Source organism: Euwallacea similis, chromosome 2 (genome assembly GCF_039881205.1).
Source record: "Euwallacea similis isolate ESF13 chromosome 2, ESF131.1, whole genome shotgun sequence".
In the NCBI taxonomy this organism is placed as follows: Eukaryota; Metazoa; Arthropoda; class Insecta; order Coleoptera; family Curculionidae; genus Euwallacea; species Euwallacea similis.
This window is the reverse complement of record NC_089610.1, coordinates 1,669,727-1,696,551: the sequence shown is the minus strand read 5'-3', so window position 1 is coordinate 1,696,551 and position 26,825 is coordinate 1,669,727. Positions and strand designations below refer to the sequence as shown.

At 36.8% G+C, this 26,825-nt stretch overlaps 6 protein-coding genes across 6 annotated transcripts; 4 read left to right on the top strand and 2 right to left on the bottom strand.

Annotated features, from left to right (window-relative positions):
• The first annotated feature begins 94 nt into the window (after nucleotides 1-94).
• On the top strand, nucleotides 95-3,816 carry Cbp20 (cap binding protein 20). Its single transcript, XM_066405577.1, has 4 exons — nucleotides 95-257; nucleotides 351-568; nucleotides 3,403-3,505; nucleotides 3,626-3,816. Exons 1-4 carry the CDS (start codon nucleotides 198-200, stop codon nucleotides 3,725-3,727), a joined length of 483 nt encoding a protein of 160 aa, XP_066261674.1. The 5' UTR covers nucleotides 95-197; the 3' UTR covers nucleotides 3,728-3,816.
• Nucleotides 3,817-3,855: 39 nt separating this feature from the next.
• On the bottom strand, nucleotides 3,856-4,986 carry LOC136419374 (uncharacterized). The gene has a single exon (XM_066405656.1). It carries the CDS (start codon nucleotides 4,984-4,986, stop codon nucleotides 3,856-3,858), a length of 1,131 nt encoding a protein of 376 aa, XP_066261753.1.
• A 1,891-nt stretch (nucleotides 4,987-6,877) lies between these two features.
• LOC136419373 (uncharacterized) lies at nucleotides 6,878-8,591 on the top strand. The gene is made up of 2 exons (XM_066405655.1): nucleotides 6,878-6,898; nucleotides 6,954-8,591. Exons 1-2 carry the CDS (start codon nucleotides 6,878-6,880, stop codon nucleotides 8,589-8,591), a joined length of 1,659 nt encoding a protein of 552 aa, XP_066261752.1.
• Nucleotides 8,592-10,151: 1,560 nt separating this feature from the next.
• Nucleotides 10,152-12,424, top strand: LOC136419321 (endocuticle structural glycoprotein SgAbd-2-like). The gene is made up of 5 exons (XM_066405558.1): nucleotides 10,152-10,194; nucleotides 10,249-10,316; nucleotides 11,290-11,459; nucleotides 11,898-12,013; nucleotides 12,067-12,424. Exons 1-5 carry the CDS (start codon nucleotides 10,167-10,169, stop codon nucleotides 12,276-12,278), a joined length of 594 nt encoding a protein of 197 aa, XP_066261655.1. The 5' UTR covers nucleotides 10,152-10,166; the 3' UTR covers nucleotides 12,279-12,424.
• Nucleotides 12,425-15,961: 3,537 nt separating this feature from the next.
• Nucleotides 15,962-19,739, top strand: LOC136419319 (pupal cuticle protein 20-like). Its single transcript, XM_066405556.1, has 5 exons — nucleotides 15,962-16,035; nucleotides 17,228-17,402; nucleotides 18,445-18,586; nucleotides 18,642-18,808; nucleotides 18,860-19,739. Exons 1-5 carry the CDS (start codon nucleotides 16,018-16,020, stop codon nucleotides 19,027-19,029), a joined length of 672 nt encoding a protein of 223 aa, XP_066261653.1. The 5' UTR covers nucleotides 15,962-16,017; the 3' UTR covers nucleotides 19,030-19,739.
• A 936-nt stretch (nucleotides 19,740-20,675) lies between these two features.
• On the bottom strand, nucleotides 20,676-26,797 carry LOC136419313 (E3 ubiquitin-protein ligase MARCHF8). The gene is made up of 4 exons (XM_066405549.1): nucleotides 26,126-26,797; nucleotides 22,024-22,168; nucleotides 21,272-21,392; nucleotides 20,676-21,215 (listed from the first exon to the last, which is right to left on the bottom strand). Exons 1-4 carry the CDS (start codon nucleotides 26,444-26,446, stop codon nucleotides 20,759-20,761), a joined length of 1,044 nt encoding a protein of 347 aa, XP_066261646.1. The 5' UTR covers nucleotides 26,447-26,797; the 3' UTR covers nucleotides 20,676-20,758.
• Between the last annotated feature and the right edge of the window lie 28 nt (nucleotides 26,798-26,825).

The following is a 26,825-nucleotide window of genomic DNA, read 5'->3' as shown; positions in this document are numbered from 1 at the left end:
CTTGACATTTTGGTTAGAGGGAGTTAATGATTTCGTTTTCTTTTGTTGTGGCCTTGTAATCATCTTTTTCTCTGTTGGATTTATATGTTTATTTTCATTTATTATTGGATTTCTGAATTCTCTAACGTTTTGATTAAATTTAGCAAACTTGAATCTCATTTAAAATCTGTTGACTTGAAAGCTTTCCAGACTTCCAAATGACCAGCATAACTTCACCCTCGATAGAGTTAAGCTCTTATCGAGACCAACATTTCAAGGTATTTCAGTCTATAGGTTAATTTCGGTCTCTCCTATTAAAATAAAGACCTAATTAAACTTAATTTAATGACAGATTTCCAATTTCCCATTAGGGTACCCGGGCAGAGCAAGATAAACTATTGAAACTGACCTCTACCCTGTATATTGGAAACCTTTCCTTTTATACCACCGAAGAACAAATCTATGAACTATTTTCAAAATGCGGTGAAGTGAGGAGGATTATTATGGGTCTTGACAAGTACAAGAAGACGCCTTGTGGTTTCTGTTTTCTTGAGTACTACACTAGAGAAGATGCAGAGAATTGTTTACGGTGAGATTGAATTTGTTACTTTCTCTATAAGTATAAAGGGGCTTTACCATACCTATTTACTAACTGTACATAGCATTTATCATGTCTGTAGTAGTATCAAAGCTTTTTATGAGTATTTGAGATTGTTAGACATGCTTTTGCCACATACTCTCATTTACTTGAATTTTCAGAGGATAGTAAAATTAATACACATGTGGTTAATAAAAATATTGTACCTTCTGCAAAAATGTTTTTCCTCATTTCATTGCTTACCAAACTTTAATTTATGTTGTTTGATAAGCATGAGGTAAAAAGTCACTTTTCCTCCATGTGACTCTCTGACACATCTTGGTCATGTCCAGTATCTTCCAAGTGTTAAAATCAATAAGGCTTCATCTTTGTCCTGACATGACCCTGGGAAAGTCCCGCGTCGCTTGTCACTAAACCCCTGATACTGAACATGTTTCTAGTTTTCAATTAGAGCAATATCAAATTTTATTGTTACAATTTATAGAAATTTCTATAAATGTGACATTTTTTAAGCAAAAACTCAAGAATTTTCTTTACCTCTCGTAGTCATTTTGAGTCAACTCCAAAATTGTCCAGAGATTTATAAATTTCTCATTCTTGCTGAACGACGCTTGTATTGTTTAGACATGGCTCATGATAAGAAAATAGTGTTTTATATGTATGAATATCTTAAGATTTATGAATATGACATTTAAATATGAATTTATTTGTACCAGGTACCGCAAAAAGACATCTCGTTTTTTTATAATTTCATGTTTACACACCTCCAATTTATATGCCATTACGATAATCAAACAGGGTACATTTAGGATTGTCTGAAAACAGTTCAGACTTTTTGGGAATCCCAATTTTCTGCAATAAAGTAAGCTGAAAGGAAATAAACCCACGGGATCTTTAAAAGATTGATACTTAACAGTTGTCGACAATACAGTTTACTGCTAGTAAATAAAATCATCTCGAATTTCTGGAGAAGTTTTACAACTACACAACACAGGGCCGTAGATGGACCATAGCTAACCCTCAACATCTAGTGTTTGCGAGAACTAGAAATTGGTAACCTTAAAATCAAAGGCCGACGAAGGATCGGCTCCAGGACAGTACAAACTTATTTAATTCAAGTTTATGGTCACTACAAAGCGACAAAGGCAAAAGAATTAGAGGCCAGGAATTAGACTCACCGCAACGGGGAATTCCAACCGCGTTGTTGGATTTAATGATTCAACCCTCTCCATTGGGGGTGTTGGAACAGGGAAGATTGAAGAGACCAAGTGAGATCAGTTCCTTATGTGATTTTTCGGGGAAATCATCTCCAAGTTAACTCTGTCAAGTTACTTAACAGCATTCAGTACATATACAGTGTACCATTGCACATTACAGAGCATATACAGTGTGAATGTTCATCACTCAAGGGACTCAAGTACAAGTTCTTTCAACACAACCAAACTAGTTATTCTTAGAAACACCAGTGGCTAGTTATCCTTTAAAACGCCGACTAAGTAAAGTTTTTTATACATGCTTTTATTGTAATTATTAATTAAGATATTTAGGAAATAAAGTCGTAAATAAGTGAAACCTAGTGCATAAATCCAGTTTTCTCTGTCTAATAAAAACAAGAGTGGTCCTTCGGTATTATCAAAAATAACACCAGCCGCGGAAGCAGATATCACTAAGTTACAACAGTGTCCTGGAGAGGTACAACAATGTATAACACTGTACAAGGATTAATAGATGATTGCTTTATTAGCAAACAAGGTCATTCAAACTTAAACCAGTTGATATTCTGAGCCCAACGGAAAATTATTACGATAATCACCTTAAAGACACAAATTAGAATATAAATTAGACCTTAAAGCCACAGAGACAGCACGAAAATTACACCAGATGTTTGGGAAGGATCCTTTTTAGATGGAAAGGGGCAGTTTTGGTTCTCAAAATTTCGTAACGGGGATAAATCTCTTATGGATGGACTTCGAAATGGAAGACCGGAAGTTGTCGATTATATGGCTATTTCTGAACACGTCAAGCTTGTGCAGAAATAGTCATACAGCTGAGTGTTTTAGAAACCACCTTTATCAAATTGATAAGACAAAAAAGCTGGAGAAGTGGATTCCTTACAAACTGACCGACTACAATCGATTGAATGGCTTTTTTATTGCGTCTTTTCTTTTGTCTAAACTAAAAAATTAACCAATTTTTGATGGGATCATCACGTGATGAGAAATGGGCTTTGTATAACAACACAAAACGGTCCTATCAATTACTCTTTAAAAATGAACCTTCAAAACATTTTTCCTAAGAAGGATTTACATACAAAATTTTGCAAATTGTTTTTTGGGCTTTTGAAGGTATTGTTTATTTTGAACTCCTTAATCAAGGCGAATCAATTACAGCAAATACATACGTACGTATACATCTATAATTGATAAAGCCTACGAAAAATTGCGTGATTTTCAGCCTTTTCTCAGACTGGAACTATACCTCACATGCAATATTCTGATTTATTTCCTGACTATCACCTGTTACGAGCGTTGGCTAACAGTGTGAGGAGAAAAATGTTTTCGCCCCGCAACTCCTTGGAAAAAGCCTTGAAACGTTTTTTCTCATCCAAAACAGCTGATTTTTATATAAAAAAAAGGAATTCAGGACCTTTAGCCATGTTGAGAAAAGGTTTTGGAGAGTGAAGGTGATTATTTTGATCAATAAATAATTTTTAAAATATTCGTTGGCTTTATTTTGTTCTCATAACAAATAAATGATAGGACTTTTTGCGGTGCCAGGCATATTAGTTTTCAACGCCTTATTCATTATTTTTCTACATTAATAAGGTATATTAATGGAACAAGACTGGATGACAGAATTGTTAGAACAGATTGGGATGCAGGCTTCATTGAAGGAAGACAGTATGGAAGAGGGAAAACTGGTGGACAGGTGAGAACCATAATTTTTTAGAGTTATAGGAATATTTGAAATTCATTTGAAATATGGTAATACCACAACGGTGAATCACTTAAACAGTACTAAAGGATTTTTTTTTGCATTATGCCCTAGGTTCGAGATGAGTACAGAACAGATTATGACGCAGGTAGAGGTGGATATGGAAAGCTCATCCAGCAAAAAATTGGTACTGAAGTTCCCGGATTTCTACGATAATGAGTTTTCGGTTCTCTTATAAGTTCACTAACGTGTATATATAAAAAACAATAATACCAGCTATTAAATGTGTGTATTTGCATATTAAATTATTGATTTTATTATTAACTCTCCCATCCCTATTTTTGCTAATATTCCGCCGCTGGATACGGATGAGAGGGCACAGTGTTAAGTTCCACGCGAGGATGAGAGTGAGTTACTGTAGTTGGATATGAGTGACTAATAATAGGTTCTGCAGCTGAATAAGGCAGACTCGGCCTTTCATTAGCAGGTTGAGCAGCTGGATAAGGGAAACTTGTGGTTTCCGCCTTTGGCGCAACAGTTGGGTACGAAAAAGTTATGGTTGGTTTCAAAGGTGCTGGTTTTTTGATGAGCTCAGCAGCGGGATAAGGGAAGTGTGCGGTTGTTTCCTTTGATGTTGTAGCTGAAGATGGAACGGTTCTGGTTGGTTTTACTGGTTCTGCGGCTGGATAGGGGTGGCTTGGCGTTGACAACTTTGCGGGTTCACTAGATGAATATGGCCCGGTCGCAGCGGGTTGTGCAGGTGGATAAGGGATGTTGGTTGGAGCTGATGTTTCTTTATATTCAGCAGCGGGATAAGCGCCACTTATCGGACCAATAGCTTCAGCAGCAGGATAAGGGCCACTTATTGGACGGATAGTTTCGGCAGCAGGATAAGGACCACTTGTTGGACGGATAGTTTCGGCAGCAGGATAGGGACCACTTGTTGGGCGAATAGTTTCGGCAGCAGGATAGGGACCACTTGTTGGACGAATAGTTTCAGCAGCAGGATAGGGACCACTTGTTGGACGAATAGTTTCAGCAGCAGGATAGGGACCACTTATCGGATCAATAGTTTCAGCAGCTGGATAAGGACCCCTTATTGGAAGGATATTTTCAGGAGCAGGATAAGGGCCTCTTATTGGAAGGACAGTTTCAGCAGCGGGGTAGGGACCACTTATCGGATTAATAGGTTCAGCAGCTGGATAAGGACCCCTTATTGGAAGGATATTTTCAGGAGCAGGATAAGGGCCTCTTATTGGAAGGACAGTTTCAGCAGCGGGATAGGGGCCACTTATCGGATCAATAGTTTCAGCGGTGGGATAGGGACCACTTATCGGATTAATAGTTTCAGCAGCGGGATAAGGGTGGAGAATTAGCGCTCCATGTCCTGTTTCAGCTGCTGGGTACGGGTAGTAGTAATCGCCCTTAACTGCAGCAATGATTGTTGCCAAGAGAAGTGGGAAAACTCCCACCATTTTAACCTATAAATTACAACATGTATCTAAATACTTGCCTTTATTTCTTACAGGTAAAAGTATTATAAAATTACATCTTACTACACTAGTAATATTACCTGACCTTCACGTGCTAATTTAACCGCAACTGATTGACAAATGTATTATTTCGAATATTACAAAATATATTTATAATTGCTAAGTAGGGATGTTGGGAGGGGAGTGAAAGCAGAATTTTCTTACACTTTAAGAACAAAATCCATGAATTTATTAGTTGTATTGCTCATTGACATGTTTGAGTTAATGATAATTGCTTCTAGATAGGTTTATGGAATTTCAATGTTCAACGCTTAAAGTCGTGTATGAACAAAAGATGTAGTTTGTCTTCGTTATTAAGTATCGAATAGCTATAAATTTCAAACATTCATTGATTCTAAACTCTCAAAAATATTTTGATAACGTATATGTCTTATTTCTAATTTCCGAGTTACAAAATTGCCTCTAAATGAAAACGATGCGTCAAGTAAATTATTCACAATTAGGTAAACTTAAAAGGTAGGACCTAAAAAGAACCTTAAAAATTTCGAAAATTTCCTCAAACAAGCGAAGATGTATCTATTTTTTTGTCACTTTTTAAATTTTAACCCTCGATATCACTAGAACTTATGGAACAATTGCCTTAAAAAAATAACTAAAATATGCAAGCGAAGTATGTACTGGTTAAGTTGGAATATCTCTGTTAGTTTCTGAGATACGAAGTCACTTTAACCCCGATGTTTGCGGTTTGAAAAGAGCTCAAAAACAAATGTGAAACTGCATTTGCAGAGGTCCATCAGGTCTTCAATTAAGATACCTGGGTTGAATACAGAACCCGTATATTATTATTCGTGGAAATTTCCAAAAAGGGGTAACTACCTACTTTTTTACGCGTTTCACACTTAGACCGCCAATATTTCCCCTTGGAGCACTAACTGCTTTAAAATATAAATGCATTTAATCGATGGGAGCTCTATAAACCTTCACTGGGTGCGTTCAAATATCTCTTGTGGTTTTTGGAGATCGTGATCACTTTAATACCTATTTTTATAGGACGTATCTAGTGCTTGTTATTGCACAGACTTTAATCAAAGATATATCTAATATTTGGGGTCCAGTGACCCTCAATAAAACTCTCAGATTAGTCGTCTTGAGGGCTTTATAAGCCTTTGCAGATTGGCCTGTTATAACTTTTATAGTTTCTGAAATAATCGGCAGACACTAGTTGCAATCTGTTTCATGATTTACAAAACACCTTCTTTTATAACGAACTGCATTACCTATAATTTTCGTCTTTAAATACTTTATCATAACGCCTGGTCCTCTACCTCTGAGAGATATAAGATTCATTCGATTTTTAAGCAAAAAACACTTAAAAAATTGAGATATTTTTTTGAGAAATAACCATGTGAGTGAGGGGAGTATCTACTTCACTTTTTTTAAATTTAACCACCATTAGAATTTTAGGAATTTCTAAATCAATTAAGCTCCAATTCCCTGGAAAACATTTAGATTGATTGCCAGAAATTCACAACAAATATCTCAAAATTACAGGAGTAATGATGATTTAAAAAAAAATTATACCTAAGTACCCTCTAGGGCATCGAAATCTAAGCCTCATGAGCCCGATCATAACTCATGATCATTTATTTTCGAATTTCACAGTGAAGAATTTACCTTAGTTACCTTAACTACTTAAGTTCTGTAACACCCTGTATGTAATCAGATCCGGTACTCGCGAAGAACCTAACAACTTTTAGTTGCCATTCCCCAATAAAACCAATTAACAACATCATTAACTGCATATTACCTTCAACTTTCAAAGTATAAGTATAAAACTGAAAGCGGTCTTTTAAAAATAATCATTTCAGCGTATATGGCAAGCGACATGCAATTTGTAAGTATTTTCTCTTCCAATTTTACGAATACAATGCTACATTATGTTTTTCTAGATTCTTTTTGCTCTCGCAGCCGTTGCGGCCTCCTCCCAAGCCGACTACCCCCCACCAGAGCAGCCCCACACTGAGTATGGAGTGCCCGCTGCATACCTGGCCAAAACTACTCAAAACGCTTACTTAGATATGTCAAAACCGGTCCTTTCCATGGAAGAACCAATAAATGTTGCACCCCCTCGAGACTCCTATGGAATCCCTAAAGAGCATGATAAATATGAAACGCCAATTCTTAAGCCTGCAACGCCAATTGCGACTTCCCACAATTACCACATTCCTCATACAATTCCTAGTTCAGCTCAGAACTATGATGTCCCAGTAGTCCTTAAAGAAGGCCCAGTAGCACCAACTCATGAATATAGAGTTCCTCATCATGTTGCTCCAGAGAAGCCCCATGAAGAATACGGAGCCCCTCATATTGTGGAAAATGTATCCCCAATTGTTACGCATTTCGACTACTACATTCCTCATGTAGCCCCTGCAGCACCAGCTAATGAATACGGAGTTCCAATAGTGTCCAATAGACATGAAGTGCCTCTTCATGTTGCCCCAGAGAAGCCTCGTGAAGAATATGGAGTCCCCCAGTCTGGGGAACATGTAGCCCCTGTAGCGCCAGCAAATAAATACGGCGTCCCGAATGTGCCCGATAAGCATGAAGTTTCCATTGATGTTACCCCAAACAAGCCCCATGAAGAATACGGAACCCCTCATGCTGTGGAAAATGTATCCCCCATTGTTACGCATTTCGACTACTACATTCCTCATGTAGCCCCTGCAGCACCAGCTAATGAATACGGAGTTCCAATAGTGTCCAATAGACATGAAGTACCTCTTCATGTTGCCTCAGAGAAGCCTCGTGAAGAATATGGAGCCCCCCAGTCTGAGGAACATGTAGCCCCTGTAGCGCCAGGTAATGAATACGGCGTCCCGAATGTGCCCGATAAACATGAAGCTTCTCTTGATGTTGCTCCAGAGAAACCCCATGAAGAATACGGGGCTCCTCATGCTGTGGAAAATGTATCCCCAATTGTTACGCATTTCGACTACTACATTCCGCACGTAGCCCCTGCATCACCAGCCAATGAATACGGAGTTCCAACAGTGTCCAATAGACATGAAGTGCCTCTTCATGTTGCCCCAGCGAAGCCTCGTGAAGAATATGGAGCCCCTCAGTCTGGGGAACATGTAGCTCTTGTAGCGCCAGCCAATGAATACGGCATCCCGAATGTACTCGATAAGCATGAAGTTTCTCTTGATGTTGCCCCAGAGAAACCCCATGAAGAATACGGAGCCCCTCATGCTGTGGAAAATGTATCCCCCATTGTTACGCATTTCGACTACTACATTCCTCATGTAGCCCCTGCAGCACCAGCCAATGAATATGGAGTTCCCACAGTGCCCGATAAATATGAAGTGCCTCTTTATGTTGCTCCAGAGGAACCCCGTGAACAATACGGCGCTCCCTACAATGTAGAACATGCAGCCCCAGTTCTTTCAAAGTTTGACTATTATATTCCTCATGCTGTAGCACCAACCTCGCAAGTTCAACATGAGTCCACAGTTCCTCGTGTTACCAAAGTATTGGATGAACCTGTAGTGGTACCACACTCCGTTTACGGAGTACCCAGCACATATTGATGTATAAATAAACGTTAAATTCTCATTGTTATTTTGCTGAATAAACCTTGACATTGCAGGCAACAAAGCGCGAATTTTGACACCCTCTAAAAGAGCTCTTGGGAAACTTTACATTAGAATAATAATCGTATCGGCAATGGGGATCTTCAGAGATCGATTGTTCTAGAAACCTGAAAAAGCGGGAACCATGAAATGCTATTGTTTGGAAATTTTATCAGTGATACGGAGGAAAGAGGGAATGATTGTGATTTTTTTCTAAAGAGCTGTGAAAATGCTAAGTAGGCAGTTAAGTCTGATTACAGGGGAAGTTGGTGGTATACGGGTCTTTGGTCTAATTCAAATGGTTCTTGTAATGGGTACTGGAGTATTATGGATAATTTGGGAAAACATTTTAAATTCTAATTGATGGATTAAGTTTGCCTTAATCGAGGATTTATTACCCATCTTTAAGGAGATACTGATTTGCTTCCTTTTAGATTTTGCTGCCGAAATTAAACTTATTAATTTCCGAAATGGCATGATTAGTACCTGCTAATTTGATTAGGTTTTTTCCTCATATACTTTCTACGGTTCTCCACATTTCGTTTTTTTTTTTAGTGATAAACTGATTTGAATAATAAATTTGTTAAAGTCAAAGTACATGGTCCACATATAATGTAATATCTAATGTCTGTAGGTTACTTTAGGGTCAAATTCTGACATTACAATGCCCTACTACTTCAGAACCAATAAAAATCAAGCAATTCCTTATTGAATTTCAACGGCTTTTGAATATGCAATTATCATTCGTAGGTAATTTATCAAATTTGACATCGTGCCCGACTGCCTGCCTGTTTCATAAAAAAAATTGTCGTTAATTGTCTACTTGAATGGCTACATTGTATCGTCAAGAATATCAAAGTCTCATGTCTAATTATTGCATTGAGATGTGCATATAAAGAATAGCCATTAACACAAATAGCATTAACCAACTGATGTGATTTGCATATAAGTGGACTGTTTAGTAAAGTATCTCGAACTATGCATTATACAGAAACATATTTGTTATGGTATGATAATTTTGGTTTGAGAAACATCACGTGATAAAAATGGTCAGAATTGGGCAAAAAACTGAATTAGTTGTCATAACCTACGAGGTAAACCTAGCCAATAAGAGACAATATGGCGAAGGCCCATTTGGCGTGTTTGTTGGATTGTCTATATTAGGTGTTTGTTATGACAAAATTGACTACATTTATATCGTTTAAAGTAATCATTATCGATTTTGTTTTGTGATTATTATTTCAAAAAATGTGACTCACTCTTTGGTCTTAAACGAGAAATTTCCTGAATATTAAAAATATTACTAATCTCCTTCCATGAAACGACAATCAAAAACTTATTCACAATTTTATTTAAAAAAAAAACAAGGATTTTCCCATCATATATTGGGTACCTGCGCAAATGGAAGAGGCGCTTTCATCTGCCTGGCGTGCAGTAAGTAATAAAAAACCTGAAATTTGAAGAATGGCCTTGTGCACTAAAGATGTTCACTAATGCATGCAAAATTTTTGGGGTAGGGTGTGCCAAGATGAGATGATCCAAAACTTGGTTTACAGTGGGGGTGGCTTATAAATAATGGGTGTAACTTCACGGATTCATTAGACAATTTTTGCAGTTGATCAATTTCGTGTGTTTCTGTGTATTCTGTACGAGGATTACTTGAGTAGAGTCAGTATGTTGCTTGTAAGTACTTTTACTTATTGTAAGGGAATTTTTTTTTAATAATTAGTTAATAATAGTCAAGAGCAAGGAATACACATCGAGTTTCCAGAACTTTGGGCCAGTTTTTCAATATTCAGTTAGGAAGCGACAGTTGCCAGTTAACAACTTCCTATCAGACGAAGATTTTATCAAACCGAAACCTAACACGTTGAGAGCTATGGCAGACACCGATGTCTGCTTCAGGTTAACTTCGTCAGGCACCTTGAACAGACACCAGCGTCTCCTAATAGGCTGTTGTGCCTTGCCGCACAGACTTAAATTGTTAAGTGTACACACTCAGTATAGCGCCTGTCGTGGCCTATAGTCAAATCTGTCCCTATAAGGGACAAAAAATTATTGTAGAGCCGAAATCTTATGGTGCTTGCTTTTGTGACCGCTACAGCCTTGCCATTAATGTTATTTCTTTTATTCATGTGACAGAACCATATCGGACACTTTTGCAAAAAATGATCAGAAAGCTCAACGTGTCTTTTTCCGTAGTGCACACTCGCGTCTGCTCGCCTGAAAGTTTTTGCTTAAGGTGTATGCTGTAGCCCCTTAAACCCCTGGTATTCTGGTTGAAAATTCTATCATGGGGCGACGTAATACACGCTTCATAGAGTGTCTAACAGCCACTTTATGAAACGATCTCTTGATAGAACTCTACATATTAGCTCTGGCGCTGAATGCATTAATTTTAACTGCAGGCTAATTTTCACAAGGACGTAGAAATTGAATCTAATTAAGTATTGCTTCAGATTTTCGGTTTTGGGCCCTGTTTGATACATTTGCGCAATTGGCAAGGCATATTATATCATTCGACACCTAAGACAGATGGGTATTGGGACTTTTATAGGTAGGACGATGCTCTATGTGAGAAAGTGCTGTCTTAGCATCCCAAATTAAACAAAACATTCAGCTATGACTTTATTTCAAATTTACCCATTTCTGCCAGATCATATTCGGTTGTTTGCTGAGCACAGCTCTAGCCACGCCTCAAAACTACTATAGACAACCTCCATACCAACAACAGCGACCATACCAACCTCAACCACCGTATCCACCACCAGTTCCAATTGTTTCCGAGTCCAACGAGTTGAATCCCGATGGGTCTTTTAGTTACAGGTAAGGGTTTGATTGTTTTTTTAGTCAAAACTGTTGTTGAAAAACTGTAATAACTTAAGAATTGTAATTCCCTAAGCCAGATGAATGATTCAAATACGTTATTTCGCGTGAGCAGCGAACATAAATCAAAACGGAATTAAAGTTGCTCATGAGAAATCAATGTCTCATAAACATACAATTTTCTAAATTGAAGAATACAATGTGTGATGTAAGATGTAACAACAGTGCAACAATTGCGATTTCCGCTTTATTTTTCCAAGGGAAGTTTAGATAGAGATCTTGGCATTTTAACATGACTTATTGTTCTTGCAAGGTTGCAGGCATTGGAAAATTTGGAAATGATGCATCGAAAACGTTTCAGTGCTCATAATTAGCTATCAATTAACACAATTGCATTCAAGTTTTAATCACTTTTTATGCACTTATTTTATTTCCTAGTTATGTGTCTGGTGATGGTTCCCAAGCCCAAGCGCAAGGATACCTCAAAAACGCCGGCCAAAAGGACACTGAAGCCGAAGTGATGCAAGGGTCCTACTCGTACACCTCCCCAGATGGTTATTTATTTCAAAATTTATTATAACATTTTTTATTGTTTTAAATATTGTAGGAACCCCAATCACAGTCAATTGGATCGCAGACGAAAACGGCTTTAGAGCGGAAGGGGCGCACCTTCCCACCCCTCCACCAGTTCCAGATGAAATCAAAAGATCTTTGGATCTAATTTCCAGACAGCCAGTACAAGAAGGTCAGTACTCTGAGGAGTATGACAAAAACACTTTTCAGAGGCACAGTGGCTATCAAAGGAGGTATCGGTACTAACCAATGTTCCTGTGAAATTGAAGTTTTTCTTAATAAGTGTGCGTGTATGATTATTTTTAACGAGAATGGACTACTTTTTGGAGTTCATTGTATACTAATTTACTGGTGTTGATATGGCAATGAATTAAATAAGGATTCACTCTCAATTTTAGTTTTTATTAAAAGAATCCTCTTCACGGAGAAACAGCAAGTTCAACAATAAACAGTTTTCAAAAGCAAAAATGCTAAATGCAGTGATATGTGAGTTAAATAAATGTGTAATAGAATCTGTATGTAAGTGCCTGAAGTCTACAGAAATTCCGCCCAATTTAGCAATGCAGCTTTACAAAATAACAGTGCCCTATTGCCGTTTAGTAGCGCCAGCCCTCAGTTAAAACTAACTGAGGATAGTATACACCTTTTATTAAGGGCTCGGACGAACACCTTTGTTAAGGCTTCGATAGTATTTATCATTGTCTCCAGAACCTAGAAAAAATGAGTAGAAAAACGAAAATAAGCAGTAAACTAAGATATATGAGTAGTGAATATCTAACATGTGTAAATCAGTCCGAAATTTTTCTCAAATTAAACACTTTAAACCCTATGCATCAACCCCTGTAGCACCACGAAGGTAATCATAATATATGAATACGCATCAAAAATTTTACCACTCTTACGGAATTAGGAAAGCCTGATAATCCTGTTGTATATTGTTATGGCTGTGTAATTTGTTATGGTTACTGTTGGTTAATGTCTTGAAGTTTGTAATTGATAAGAGTTCGTATTTCGTAAGAAGTTTAAGTTAAAAGTGGGTAGGACTCACGTTTTTAGGCATCGTTCCTCGCAAGATGCTCCGAAAGATTCTTTGTTGAATTTACGACAGAGGCCGCTAGTGCAGGGAAAATCCACCGAAAGTGCTCTATGCTATCGCCCTCTGTGGTAACTTCAACAAGAGATCTTTCAGAGCGTTCTCCTTTTACTAGCGTCCTCTGTCGTAATTTCGACAAGGGATCTTTCAGAAAATTGTGCCAGTAACAATCCCTTGTCGAAATTACGACAGATGGCGCTAGCGGCAAACAGTGGTAGGAAATTTCTATTTTATAAGGCAAATCAGTTATTATTTCAACAAGTGTCCGATATTTGTCGAAGCTCATCGTTTTTTGATTACATGGGTTTTAAAGACGCGCTGTTGAAAAAACTGGATCGAAACATATGTGGTGCACGTAATTTAGGTCAGGTGCTGATTGTGAGTACCTGATTTACTTCCTTACTTGTTCCTTTTTAATTGTTAATAATTAGCTTATTTATAGGTGTATTATAATTTGGTTGTTGTCATAGATAGGTCTGGCAAACCACCAATTATTATTATTTTTTAGAGTATTTGCGAATAGTTACTTTTTGTCAAATTAGTTTATTTAAGTAGTTGTCAAGATTAAATAAAAACAGTTCTTTACTACATTCGCGATCGTCAACATCTTTTAACCAAAAGGACACATATATTGGAGAGAAGTGGAAAATTGAATACTTTTTCTGAATTAAACAGTTGGCCGGATGGAGAATGCTTTACCACAATTATGCTAGAAATGCATGTGGAATAGGGCAATATGCTGAAAAGAATACACTCAAGGTAGAAGGTATTGGAAAAATTGAATATTTCTCCTAAAAACATGTGCTGGCAGCTTTTGCTTCAGGTTTGAGTGCGATTTCATCTGTTTAATTTCTCAGTCAGATTCTGCGGATTCGATTCCCACCGTAAGAGCTTCATTTTCTCCAGATGATTCCTGAGCGTCTCCTGGTTAATAAGATACTGGTAACGCCTTGAGCTCGAGTTTTCCTTCGCAACAGTTTTCAGATCGTTTTTGCCTTAAGGAGTAATATTTGAATTTTTTTACTGTTCCAATTAGTTGTTTGCAGACATGATGACTCCTATTGTTTGTTTTTTATTTCTTTTTTCTCCAATTATTAAACATTGAATTTTGAACATTGAATATCTGGTGGGTGACACTTTTTGCAGCTATCGTCAGAAATCTCAACAGGAATTTCAAATGCTGGCTGTGTTCATTAAGGTCAATGTATTTCTAAGAGACTTCGCTTGATTTCTCAGATAACCAGTACCGAATTTTAGAGGGGGGGGGGGGGGGGGGGAGATTGGGCGAAGTCCCGGGGCTGCAGATTAGAAAGGGCGGCGCAAATTCCTGATCGGTGGTTTTTCTTCTGGGTAGGGAGGCTGTGATGGCCAGCGCTTTAAACTTGGTAAAGCCGGCTCTGCAGCCAACAACACATAGAATGTTTGTAGTCGGTCCAACATTAAACATCTGAGATGAATGAACATGAACATACATGCTCTACAAAGCGGTTTGATTTTTGGCTTAATCGTCGAGCAGTAGAGTTGAAGGAATTTGGGCAATAGTCAGGGGTTGCTCGCTTGAAAGCGTATACGACCCACATTCGCGAGCTCTAAACCAAACCCCAATGCCTGCCGTTGTCCATTTTTGCTGTGAGCAACATTCCCTCAAAGACATTTCTTATTAATTAACCCAATAAACTTATAAATCCCGATGTTTATAGATGTCAGCAAAGTTCAAGACTATACCTACCACATTTGCGTGCAATCGTGAAGGTACAAACCAACGACAATGAGACCGATTCATTTCCATGCAGATCCTCCTTGTTGTTGCACAACTCTATCAACACGATTAACAGGAAAGTTTTGAAATCACTTCGCTATAATTTCCACTGTGCAATGACGTAGGTAAATACCTGGCCATCGTTTAGGGCGCGATCTTTGCAGAGGAAACCCTGAGCACCTGGTTGATGGTAGAGATAGATAACATTGTCTTTAGGCTTTATGAATGTCGCCTTCATCGAGTGTTATAATACGTATGATGACCATTAGGTCTCAACAATAAAACGTAATAGAATTGTAAGAGTCGCATCAATGTGTAAATGAATTAAGAATATGGTGGTATAATTGATGAGGTATCAGTGTTTTTGCTCGTAAATCCATCGGCATTCCATAAACTGCAAGAGTTGTGCAATGAAGACGCATCTTTCATTAAAAATTACTATATTTGTAGCTCATGGCGTTCTGTATTTATGATCAGTGTTTTCAAGAACGCATTTGCTGCGTTCTCATAGACCTCTGAGAAGGAAAATTATTATTGATGACTACCAAAAATGACTATTTGGTGATTGATGAGAACATACTAGAAATCACCCGATGGTGATTTCTGCCATGTCCTCAATTTGTGACTTCTGGTGTGTCCTCAATTGAATACTAACAAAATGATGAAAAACCAATAATCCACTCACAAAGTTACTCAATCTAGGTACCAATTAAGACCTTACACACTTATATGCTTTTGCAAAAATTTACTTAAAGTCTATTATGTAATGGGACATCATCAGTGGATTTGTGAAAGGATTTTCTTCATGGGACCCGCATAGGTACCCTTGTTAAGAAGATGTATCTGATTTATTTGAAGTCACAGAAATACGTTACTTGCACCACATGTGAGCTGAAAGAAGACAACCTTTTCTATATTTAGTAATAACATACTTAATGCAAACCCAACGAACAAACCATAAACATTTTGTGGCATCTTCAAGATGCGATCTGTTTTTTATTCTGATGATTAAATGACAATAGTGGGGCAGAATGGCTTATTGATTCCGTAAATGGGTATAGTATATAAATGGTAAGATTGTCCTTAAGCGAAAATAGTGTTAGTTTTATTGGCGTTTAGTTCGGTGGTTGAATATGTGGAATGCACGACTGGTGAGTTCAGATTTACTAGAATTGTAAAGTTCTTGGGAGATGGAAGGAGTGTGTATAGAAAATATTTTTGACTAAATTTTAGTAAATTTAAAATATTTTATTTTGCTTTTATTTCTGTTCCCTAAATTTAAATTACACACGGTGAATATCTTCAGCAGGGGTTTCCCTTTTAAAATGACACAGATTCCAAACAATTAAGCAAAAATCTTTACGTAACATTTTTTCAAAATTCCAAAAACAACCGAAATATTCACGTAGGAAAAACAGAAAAAAAAAGTACGGGTCTTTTCAAATAACCAATTTTCTAACAGGTAGGTAGGTCGCAATGAATTAATAAGCGTCTCGCAAAATCACCCGACCTAAATCCGTGTGATTTTTATCTGTGGGATTATATGAAAAGATAAATAAAAACCGAAACCACTTTTTCATTGCAGTTTTTATAAACTTCCATATGAGTGTGTTCGTTTTATTCTATGATATTTCGTTTGTCAAAAAAGACCATCGCCTTTTTTCCTAAATACGGCCCTGAGAATTTTTTTTAATTGATTTTAAGACAACTTTTTATTATACATTCATTGATGCATCATATTTAATAAATCAGGCAAAGTACTGTTTTTTCATTACTTTTTATTATTTTACTACCCATAAAATTTACTTCTGCGCATTTTCAAAAGTGGACCAAGTCTCTATCTATTACCATTTACGAGATCCCTGTATTGGATATTCTTATGAAAAACACACTGTATAGCTATTAAGACCCACTTGTACACAATTATTTTCGGGTAGCCGAATTCTCCATTAAAACTTGTGAACACTGAAATCTTAATCGACAACATTTCCATTTTCCTGCAAAAAAAACTTAAACTAGAAATGATGATTGCAGAAAACACGAAAATGAGACTATAATTCCCAAGATTTTAGAGTATATATAATATTAAAACCCAAAAGAAAATTGCCCTGTTCGTCGAATTGCCTGGATAAAAATACCCCAGACTTAAAAAGGGCCAAGGACTTCTCGAAACTTTGGAGAAATTGTTCAACTCCATAACAAAAACTCTGATAAGCAATTTGTGGACGAAAACGTGCTCTGAAACCTATAAAATTTCCAATTTTCCTCAGCTCAAACTCTTTGGTTGATAAGAAATTATCCACGTGAATAACATTAATTGAAATTGAAATTTTTCTTTCTAAGCTATTAGTGACAGTCCTCCTAGGGTACACTTCTTCAGCCCGCCTGGACAGCAATTATCTCCCTCCATCAGGAGCCAACGGCGCAGGAGGAGGACCTGGAATATCACCCCCATACTCTTCTTCAGGAGGGGGTAATGGAGGAAGACCACCTATAGGAGGAGGTGGTAAGTCAGGAGGTAGGAACAGATTTTTCTCGGAAATTATGAGGCAGTTTCCTCAGAATGAATTCGGTTAAAATACTTCATGTTATGAGCTATGGTCTAAAACTAAGGTATTGAAAGTTCTACATGGGTTCCAAATATTTCTTTCATCACTTCTAGTTTTTGAGATATTGAGCTGAAATTTTGAACGTGAGTTCTTATCTATCCGAATTTTTACGTTCTTGTTACTTCAAGGAGGAGTGAGAAGAAGGATGGGCAAATAATGGGCAAAATTGTGCTAGAAATGAATTCCGGTGTTGCAATTTATTGTTCGAAATGACCTCCGTTTGTTGCTAAACAGTGCCCCAAACGAATGCTTATTTTAAGCACTTTTATAAACTTTTACAGAATTATTGGCAAATTATAGTGAAATAGAAAGACCTTAAGTCTTACTTGTGACAAGTTTCGTACCTGTAAACCTAATCCAACAAATCTAAACATGAGGTCAAAAAGTTAACAGGTAGAACCCTATATTGCGAGTTAAAAACGTACTGAATATCTCCGAAACAAAGCAATTTAGAATCATTTGCATATGAACTATTTTCTCTCATTTCGATATTAGCGAGGGCCTAGGCTTTCATTGCTTTAACTCTAACAAGATGCCCTGTATGGACATCCTGCATCTACTGGGTCACCAAAATTTAACACTTCTGGTTCATTCAAATACTGTATATGTAAATAAGTGCTTACCGCGTCTCTTTCATACCATCCTTTCTTCGGTTACGTCCCAGATCACCATATCAGTTCGTCGGCGAATGTAAATCAGTGCAAGTCGTGATAGGTTGTACCGTGGTAGAGTACCGGGCTTATGTCTCCAGCAGGGTGCTAAAGTTGCGAAATGAGATGCAAAGAAGACACGGAGGATGTGTTATTACGATTAACTAACAAAACCTATCTTACCTTAAGTTGTTACATTCAGGTAGCATCTCTTGGTAATCGGAATGCAAAAGTAAATTATTCATATTTTACACCTTTTCGGAGTCACCCACCTTGATTTACTTATTTCTTATATGAATAGGGAATGGAGGTTCTAGGCCACCATTTGGTGGTTCTGGAGGTGGCGGTGCAGCTGGTGCGAATGCTGCAGCGTCTGCAGACGCCCAAGCTACAATCCTCTCTTACGAGAATAACAACGATGGAAGTGGTAACTATCAATGGAGGTAACCTAAATTCAATCCTCATCAAACCAACCCTTAACATGTTCCTAATTCACAGCTACGAAACCAGCAACGGGATAAAAGCCGAGGAAACTGGAGAATTGAAGAACGCTGGAAGCGAATCTGAAGCTCAGTCTGCTATAGGGTCGTTTTCTTACACCGCTCCAGACGGCACAGAGATTAAGATCGAGTATACAGCAGACGAAAATGGATTTGTCCCTAAAGGTCTTTGCCATTTGAGTACTTTTTCAAAGTTTGATGAATGAACTTCTGCAGGTGATCATTTGCCCACGGCTCCTCCAATCCCGCCGGAAATATTGAAATCCTTGGAAGAAAATGCAGCTGAAGAGGCTGCTGGAGGCGGAGGAGGAGGAGGTGAAGCTGGCTATCCAGCTTCTGGTGGTACAGGCAGTGGCGGCGGAGGAGCCAATGGATATCGATACTAGATGATTGAATGAAGATAATTAATTTAATGTTTGTCACCTCTTCGAAGGTCTCTCAACTGATGTACCTACAATAATTATTAACTTATTCAATTTTTTAATTTATTTTCCATATCTGTAGTTCATATTTACGCACGATTCTCGAGGCTATTAAAGTCATTTCTCTGTAGGTATGTACAATAAAAAATGATAGATAAACGTTTATCTATATGGCATGCTATTATAGGTTTAGGTTTAAATTCTGGATAAAGCTTCGTTTTTGCACTTGAGGATAACACTTGGATGGCAAAAGTGAAATTACACAGAAACAAGACAAATCGAAACAACAAACAAAGCTTGGGACGTTCAATCAAGTGCAAACATGTAGCTCATGTGTAAGGATAACTTTTACATCTTAATGAGTAATCATAGGTTTGTTATATGTTTAGTTATTGTGATATACTAATGATTTATCTCTATGACGATGTAAGCAGTGAACTGGTATACGAGATTAATTATTCTTCTATTGAAAAAAATATCAAGTTTCGAGCAAAACTACGCAAATCTAGAAATAAGCGTTCTACATTTAGGTATAAGTTCTATTTATGATGCCTGCAACTGCCGCTAAATATAAAAGCGTTTATCAACCAAAATCGTTTCGTTTTTGCTAATTAGGATCGTTATACAAAAAGTATAACTGCGAAGAGCGAGGGATGCTCAGTGAATAATACGAGAAACGATTGCATTACTAAAATGTTGCTTAAATTGCCATTTACTTACCTAACGAGCGTAAAAACCGATACTTTACCGCACGTTGATTTTTGACTTACCTGAACCACGCGAAGCGAAGTTGCGCAAAAAAGCTTCTCCATTATATGCTCGTCCAATAATATACTATTAGTTCACATACTCCTATAAGCATAGACACTCAGTATACCTAGTTGAATCTAAATTGCAGGAGCAGTGGCTGATTACTTGCCTGAACTAATTTCCGCTAGTCATTTCAGCCAATGGCCTATGCGTTGGCCGGCACGTTCACCAGATTTTTCCCCATCAGATTTTTAATGATGGGGAACTAAGTATGCACTACGTAAGTATACGTATGCACTAAGGCCACCACAACTTTAAAGATCAAAATAAGAAGAGACATTTTAAGATAATTGCAAAATTTGAGAAAGCGCACAGAGCTACGCTTTTAAGTGGAGGAAAAATCCTTCGAGCACCTCTTACAATTTTCTTTACTTGCAGTCTTTGCAAATACGGAATTTTTTATATCTCAACCAACCTGTAAACCTGAACCTTACATGTCGTGCATCACTGTGATTTGAAAAAGAAGGCGAGTTCAAAAATGTAAAAATTCAATATGGCGTTCATAAGAAAAAATAAAGTTGATGGTTGCCGAAAATCGAAACGCGGGGTTTAAAATTGTTGAGGTAGATAGCGTAATAAATATTCATGGATTTGTAATGGGTGCTCATTAAAACATATACCGAGGAGCTGATGCAAACATCACAATTGAATAAACAGGCGGTGATGATACAGAACAATATGAAGGGTTGGTTGGGATTCACAGAGGGACTCCCTCCTCGCATGTTTATATGAGCATACATATTACGACACGTAGACTGGAAATCTAACTTCGAAATGTTTGATTAATAAAATATCTCTGCCTTAATAAATCATATTTAATCAAGTAAATATGTTACAATTAGTAAAATATAATTACATAATATCACAAACAAAAACCTCATCTTCAAACTAGCAGATTCTCGTGACTTGAACTCAACAAATTCGGCAGAGACTTACAAGTGTTACCGCCTATAGGTTCAGTCTTGCACGTGTAAAACTTCCTACTATTCGAAGGACATTCAATATCTAACGCAATTAAGTTATCTCTGACTTTTAAGTATTCCTCTGATTTGACGGAGTCCTGCTGAGGGCTCTCGCACAAATCCTCCACGTGCACGTCTGCTTTCTGAATCGAGGAAGCGCAACTATCTAAGCTTTTCGTCAGCTTTTCCTTCTCGAAGATGTAGCAAACTTGGACTTCGTTCTGAGAGGTCGAGTTTGTATCACAAGACGGAACGCTGTACTCTGCGTGCGCTACAACTTGGCTCAATAAATTTTGGCCACTCTCTTTTGTGCTGATGAGATTTGGCGACGGGGGTATCGGAAGTACCTTCTCCGGTGCGTTTTGTACTAAAATTACTCTGAAATTGAGAAAAGAACGGTTCTATCCAAGTCGGAGACTTCGTTAAGTACTTACCTATTGTGGGCTTTCCATCTTGAAAACAGATGTAAGTACTGTCTACATTGGATATACATAAACACAGCACCACCAGTGAATCCTACAGCGACTACTACAAGCTTTGTCCAGAATGGCCAAGCTGCAATATTACGTTAAATTAAATGTTAGTTATTATGGCAATAATAGAATGGGGACAGAAAAGAAGCGGCAAAAACCGAAGACGGATAAAGGAAGTAACATCAATATTTTATATATCGGAGGCCATGTAGTTCATAAGTTTTTAGTATTATGGCATTAGAGTTAGTAATAAGATAATGAGAAACAAACTGACAGAGCCATCTTGAGATGAAGCACTGTCGAACGAGGTTACTGTTAGCGCCGCTACTAAATGACCAAATGTCGGGGATTTCCCTTTGGGAGAGAAAATGGACAGTCGAGGTATAAAAGGGCAAAGGTGCGGTTGAGTAGTAGTAAATTCGTTAGTTTGCCTTCCTACATTATTCCAACATATACAAATTTAAGAAAAATGAAGCAATTTATTCGAACAAAGTTTTTATGTAATTCCAAAAACCTTGAAAGCCTTTTAATGTCCTACCTACAATAAAAAAAATTATGCCTTGATAACATTGAAATGACATTATTTTACCACACTAACTATTGTTTTCATTGAATAAGCGATTAAAACCCGCTGTTTAAACAATGAGTTTTGATCTGGGCATGAACCATTTTTGCCTTAATTTAAGGCGAACAAGTTCTAAGATCAAACTTACCAATTAAACCTCTTTGCACTTCCTCCGCAGCCCTATCAATGAGTACAAAGAGGGACCAAACGACGCAAACTGCTGCTACAAAGTGGAATAATATGGCACATAACAGTCTTTGACGCTCTACACTACTCATCTCTAAAATTCGCCACTGAAACGGAAGAAATTACATTTAAAAGTGTAGTTTAAATATTCTTCCTAGAATTTGGTATTTGGTTTAGCTAAGGTGAAATTTCATTACAATTGTAATGTTAGGACTCTGGACATTGCAGTTTTTAATAGAATACATGACAATTTCGAAGAAGCTATTCTGGTAACTACACCAAATAAGGTTTATTGCCTATAACAAAAGATCATATTATGTTAAAATGGGTTTGATCACAGTACCGCATTAAAAAAACACATATTATTATTGACGTGAGTGCCACTAGGTGAAAGGCCTGGCATTATTTAAGAAAGAAGCCAATGCTTTGCCTTTATTTTCCGAGTTCTAGAGAAGCGATTCTTGGTAAGTTTTTCCATACTTATACCATCAAAGTCTAAATCACTTTACCAAGTGGATAATTTCCATAAAAACACTGAAATATGGGCGCATCATTAGAGAGCTTCTTGGTAGAATCTATGAAAATAATCTTCTAGATAAAGCCTTGAGTATGTTAATATATTGATCCTAATAGTAACGATTGTATGACAATATAACAATAATCAACTATATAGCGGGTAACCACTTTTTAGCCCAGCTTTAAGCCTACAGTTTGCCTCTATGTGCTTACGCCTAGACTCCAGTACTTAAGACCTTTATAAAACGTGTAAAAAAGTTTTTTCAAAATCGTTACATTTACTTTCAGTTATTTGATTTAAATGTGTTTTTAACGTCACAGCACTATAAATCTCTTCATAAACCGTTGCTGAGTTTGCTGTTCCCAGATTAATTGCACACTTTGGCCTAAGTGAGATCATATGTCGGAGATCTAGACTGCATACCTAACCGAACAGGATTTTAAAGATTATTAGTCGCCTATACTATAAATTTAATAATTGGTATAATGTGTAGTCGACGAAAGATTTATAGGTACCATTTCTCAGGTACCCATCCGAGCGGACTTGTAAGGTCGAAATATGCATTAATATATTATTAGGCATGTTTCTATACCAGTAATTAGATTTGTGTTGCCAAATGATATTCACCTCGATCTCCTAACACAACATTTTTGCCTTGACCAAGTGGCATCTGTAAATCTGGCAAACTCCTTAAAGCTGGGCAGTTTTGAATTTTTGGCCAACACTCAAAACACCTGCTTACTGATATTTTGGCAATATGGAATAAATAATTGCCTAATGAGTTTTAAAATAATCTCAAAAACAGGTTCAATGGTCCTGTCTGGGCTTAACTTTATAATTGAATTGAAAGTTAACTTATTAATATAATAAAAAGGTTTTGAAGTGGCTGTTGTGGATATTATAAGAAACATTTATTCGTTGTTTTGTTGTTATTAATAAAATTAAAATAAATAATAATATTTATATAATTATTACTATTTATTATTTTATGAAATATAAATTTTTTTAAAATTTCCCTAGAATTAAATTATTGATATTGATTGATCAACAACAAACCTTTCAACTTACATACACTGCTCAAAATAATATAGGAAATAAGGAAAATTGTTGCTGTGTCTTGGTTGGTTACTAGCCGATTGTGAGCACGATACCAAGAAACTGAAGACGTGGCAGAAAGACGTAGACGTATTACAACAGCAGTGCAAATCATTCTTTGGTCTTTTAAACTAGGCGTACAAGAACAGCTATACCTAGAGATCTATTTGGACACCTATACGAGGTACACGGGGTGCTGATTTCAAACCAAATTGCTAAAAACCAATTACAAGAATTTAGTCTACACTTTCGTCACCCAATAGTCCCTGCACTGCGTTAAGGTAATCGGGCTTTATGTTTGGCTTGGGTCACATCAACAATTAACAACAATGAGATTTAGAAGAATGGGCCAATGTGTGATTTCCAAATGAGTCTTGATTTGGATTTCGGCCTATTTGAGGTAGATATCGAAGAAATTTTATGTGAATTAACGTTATTTTATAAAGATTATAGCCAAAAGTAGACTTGTTCCTTAGATTTTTTTGAGCAAGGTATATCCAGGCTTGAGAACTCTATCATTACTTATTGGCCATAAATAGAAAATGGGTGCATATTAGTAAGTTGAATAGTAACCTTTTATGTATAATTAATACTGTTACAAGGAGTGTTAAGGCACATTAAAAGAGAAAAGTGAGAAAGTTTTCGTTTTGGTAATATATACATCGGGAAAGATAGTTGTTAAATCAAAGATTATTTGCGCCATAAATGCAAAGGAGAAAACAATAATAAATACACTGCTCAAAAGAATCTAAAGAAGAAGCATACTTTTGGCTATAATTTTTATCTAATGGTATTAAATCACATAAAACTTCTTCAATACCTCGTGTTACCACCTCAAGCATTAATAACAACACGACAACGTCTTGGCATACTCAAAATCACCCTATCTATAGTGTTTTGTGGTAAAAGTTGCTACTGCTTCCTGAGAATATTTTGAAGAGCCATATTTCCTTGAATTCGTGCCATGAGTAGATAGAATTGTCTTTACAGCATGTCTCATATATGCTCTATGTATAAGATTTAAGTTGAATGACTGTGGTGGCTAATTTATAAGAGTTACATTTTTGTCCCCGAATCAACGCGTAGTAGCCTGGCTAACATGTGGACGAGCATTGTCTTGCGTATAAAGGAGTTCTGGGCCAGCAGCCTATGCAAAAGGAAGGACAACAGGTTTAAACACATGGTCTTAGTACCGCACTTGGTTTAGCGTTTGTGCTAAACCAACGAGCTCGGTTTCGTAATGCAATATAATACCACCCCGTACCATCATGAAACCTATTCCATAATTATGAACTTCCTAAAAAGGCCTCTCTCGTTCTAACCGATCTGTTTAACGCCAAATGCATTGCCTTCAGGTATTAGGTTGAAATCCAAATCGACATTCATTTCTGAATAACACATTGGCCCATTCTTCAATATCAGGATTTGGCAACAATTATCCTTACTCCCTAAATTATTTTGAGCAGTATATTTATCAAGCAATTTATTCTCAGATTAAAATAATGATAAATATAATTATTGTTGACCTGACGATTTGTATGCTTGTTTATATCATAATAATAATTATTATTGTGAAATCCCCATGGAACTACAGACAACTTTTACATTAATATGGAACTTATTTGGGTATTGACCAAAGCATTGCCTTGGCTGAAAAATGTTCTTGCCTTAGATGTTAATACTACAATTGTTCCAATTGCTAGAAAACAGTAGATATATTAATTGCTTTTTTTTCAAATCAGCCTTAAAGCCCAACTCTGTTCACCTTAAAACATGCACATAAAGTGCTGCTTCTAGGCCAAGGAGAGAAAAAGTTGCATAAACTTACAGCTGGCTTTTTGGTGGTGCAATACTAAACTCATTGTCATATTACAGGATCCACTTGTATAACAATTATATAATATTATCTATTTCTCTATCAATATCAAGCAGAGACATTTATGAAATGGCGATTTAACCAAATTCATTGAACTAAAAATTTAACAGCTTACCATATGAACTAAAAATGGCAAAATAAATGGGTGCTAGTTGTAGTGCTTAAATTTGAGATGCCTATTGCCAGGCTTCATCCTAATGGGGACCTCTAGGAGGAGAAATCAAAAATGTCATTAAAAAAATGATTGTCATTTATAATTGCATTAATAATGGGTAAAAGAAAGAATATGTTACTCCAATACATGTTGAGTACTTTATTGTGCTTCACCTAGTTGCTGACCTTAGCTTCACATTAGCCTTCAACCTCTGACTTCAGCACAAAAAGACCCATTTTTGCTTCTAGTAACATAATCTGTTATTTTAACTTTGATACAAATATTTGCATGGTTTTCTAACGCATTTGATAACTCTTATAAACTTCATTTCAATTACAAAAAATTATTATTATTACTACATCTCGATTCATTATGACAAATAAAAACATACCACAATAATATTGAAACCAAAACATACTTACTTCTGATAATGGTTTAATCTTTGTATGTAGAATAAAATTAAATTTGCACAATTCACAAGACCTGGTATCTGAAGCAGCCAACCACTGTCTCAAACAATTCTGATGTACATACTTTAAACTCCCTGAACAATAACAAGGAGACAACAATGGATTTTCAGTGTCTGCCTCACAATGGCATATCCTGCAGATATCTCCCATGGAATTGGAGTAATTGGAGTCTGTGTCACATTTTGAAAGGTCTTGTTTTTTGATAGAGTCAGAGAAGGCTTCCCTTGAAACTACTGCCCGAGTTTCCTTGACTTTTATAAATTGCCCAGGCATGGCATTTAAATTAGTAAACAATAGTGTTTGTATGTAAATTTTAGGTGCTTCGAAGATGAGCGAAGAACACTGGTTTCACTTTTGTTTTGCTATCCATTTTTGGGGCAATTATATCATAGAAAAGTTCAGGATATTTGTATGACGCGAATTGCGATTGGAGTTTAGGAACAAAGGAAAAACTTTGAACGTATTTGGACGAGCTATTTGAAGCACGGAACTTGGGAGATGAGCACTGACCGAACTGCGAGGAACGCAAAGTCGATGGATGAATGAATTTAATAATTTCTGTTCTGTACTTTTTCTACACCTGCGAAGCCCACAAGTCACAGGAACAAGCAAAAGTCAGCAAAAAATGCGAAAATCGTCATCTGTATCAGCT

Coding starts and splice junctions, on each gene's coding strand:
- Cbp20 (XM_066405577.1), top strand. CDS start 198: ATGACCAGCATAACTTCACCCTCGATAGAGTTAAGCTCTTATCGAGAC. Junction 258..350: donor ATCGAGACCAACATTTCAAG/GTATTTCAGTCT, acceptor ATTTCCCATTAG/GGTACCCGGGCAGAGCAAGA. Junction 569..3,402: donor GATGCAGAGAATTGTTTACG/GTGAGATTGAAT, acceptor TACATTAATAAG/GTATATTAATGGAACAAGAC.
- LOC136419374 (XM_066405656.1), bottom strand. CDS start 4,986: ATGGTGGGAGTTTTCCCACTTCTCTTGGCAACAATCATTGCTGCAGTT.
- LOC136419373 (XM_066405655.1), top strand. CDS start 6,878: ATGGCAAGCGACATGCAATTT. Junction 6,899..6,953: donor TGGCAAGCGACATGCAATTT/GTAAGTATTTTC, acceptor ATGTTTTTCTAG/ATTCTTTTTGCTCTCGCAGC.
- LOC136419321 (XM_066405558.1), top strand. CDS start 10,167: ATGATCCAAAACTTGGTTTACAGTGGGG. Junction 11,460..11,897: donor GATGGGTCTTTTAGTTACAG/GTAAGGGTTTGA, acceptor TTTATTTCCTAG/TTATGTGTCTGGTGATGGTT. Junction 12,014..12,066: donor CTCGTACACCTCCCCAGATG/GTTATTTATTTC, acceptor TAAATATTGTAG/GAACCCCAATCACAGTCAAT.
- LOC136419319 (XM_066405556.1), top strand. Junction 18,587..18,641: donor AGTGGTAACTATCAATGGAG/GTAACCTAAATT, acceptor CCTAATTCACAG/CTACGAAACCAGCAACGGGA. Junction 18,809..18,859: donor AAATGGATTTGTCCCTAAAG/GTCTTTGCCATT, acceptor GAACTTCTGCAG/GTGATCATTTGCCCACGGCT.
- LOC136419313 (XM_066405549.1), bottom strand. CDS start 26,446: ATGCCTGGGCAATTTATAAAAGTCAAGGAAACTCGGGCAGTAGTTTCA. Junction 22,169..26,125: donor AGATTAAACCATTATCAGAA/GTAAGTATGTTT, acceptor CTTCCGTTTCAG/TGGCGAATTTTAGAGATGAG. Junction 21,216..21,271: donor AGATGGAAAGCCCACAATAG/GTAAGTACTTAA, acceptor TCTCAATTTCAG/AGTAATTTTAGTACAAAACG.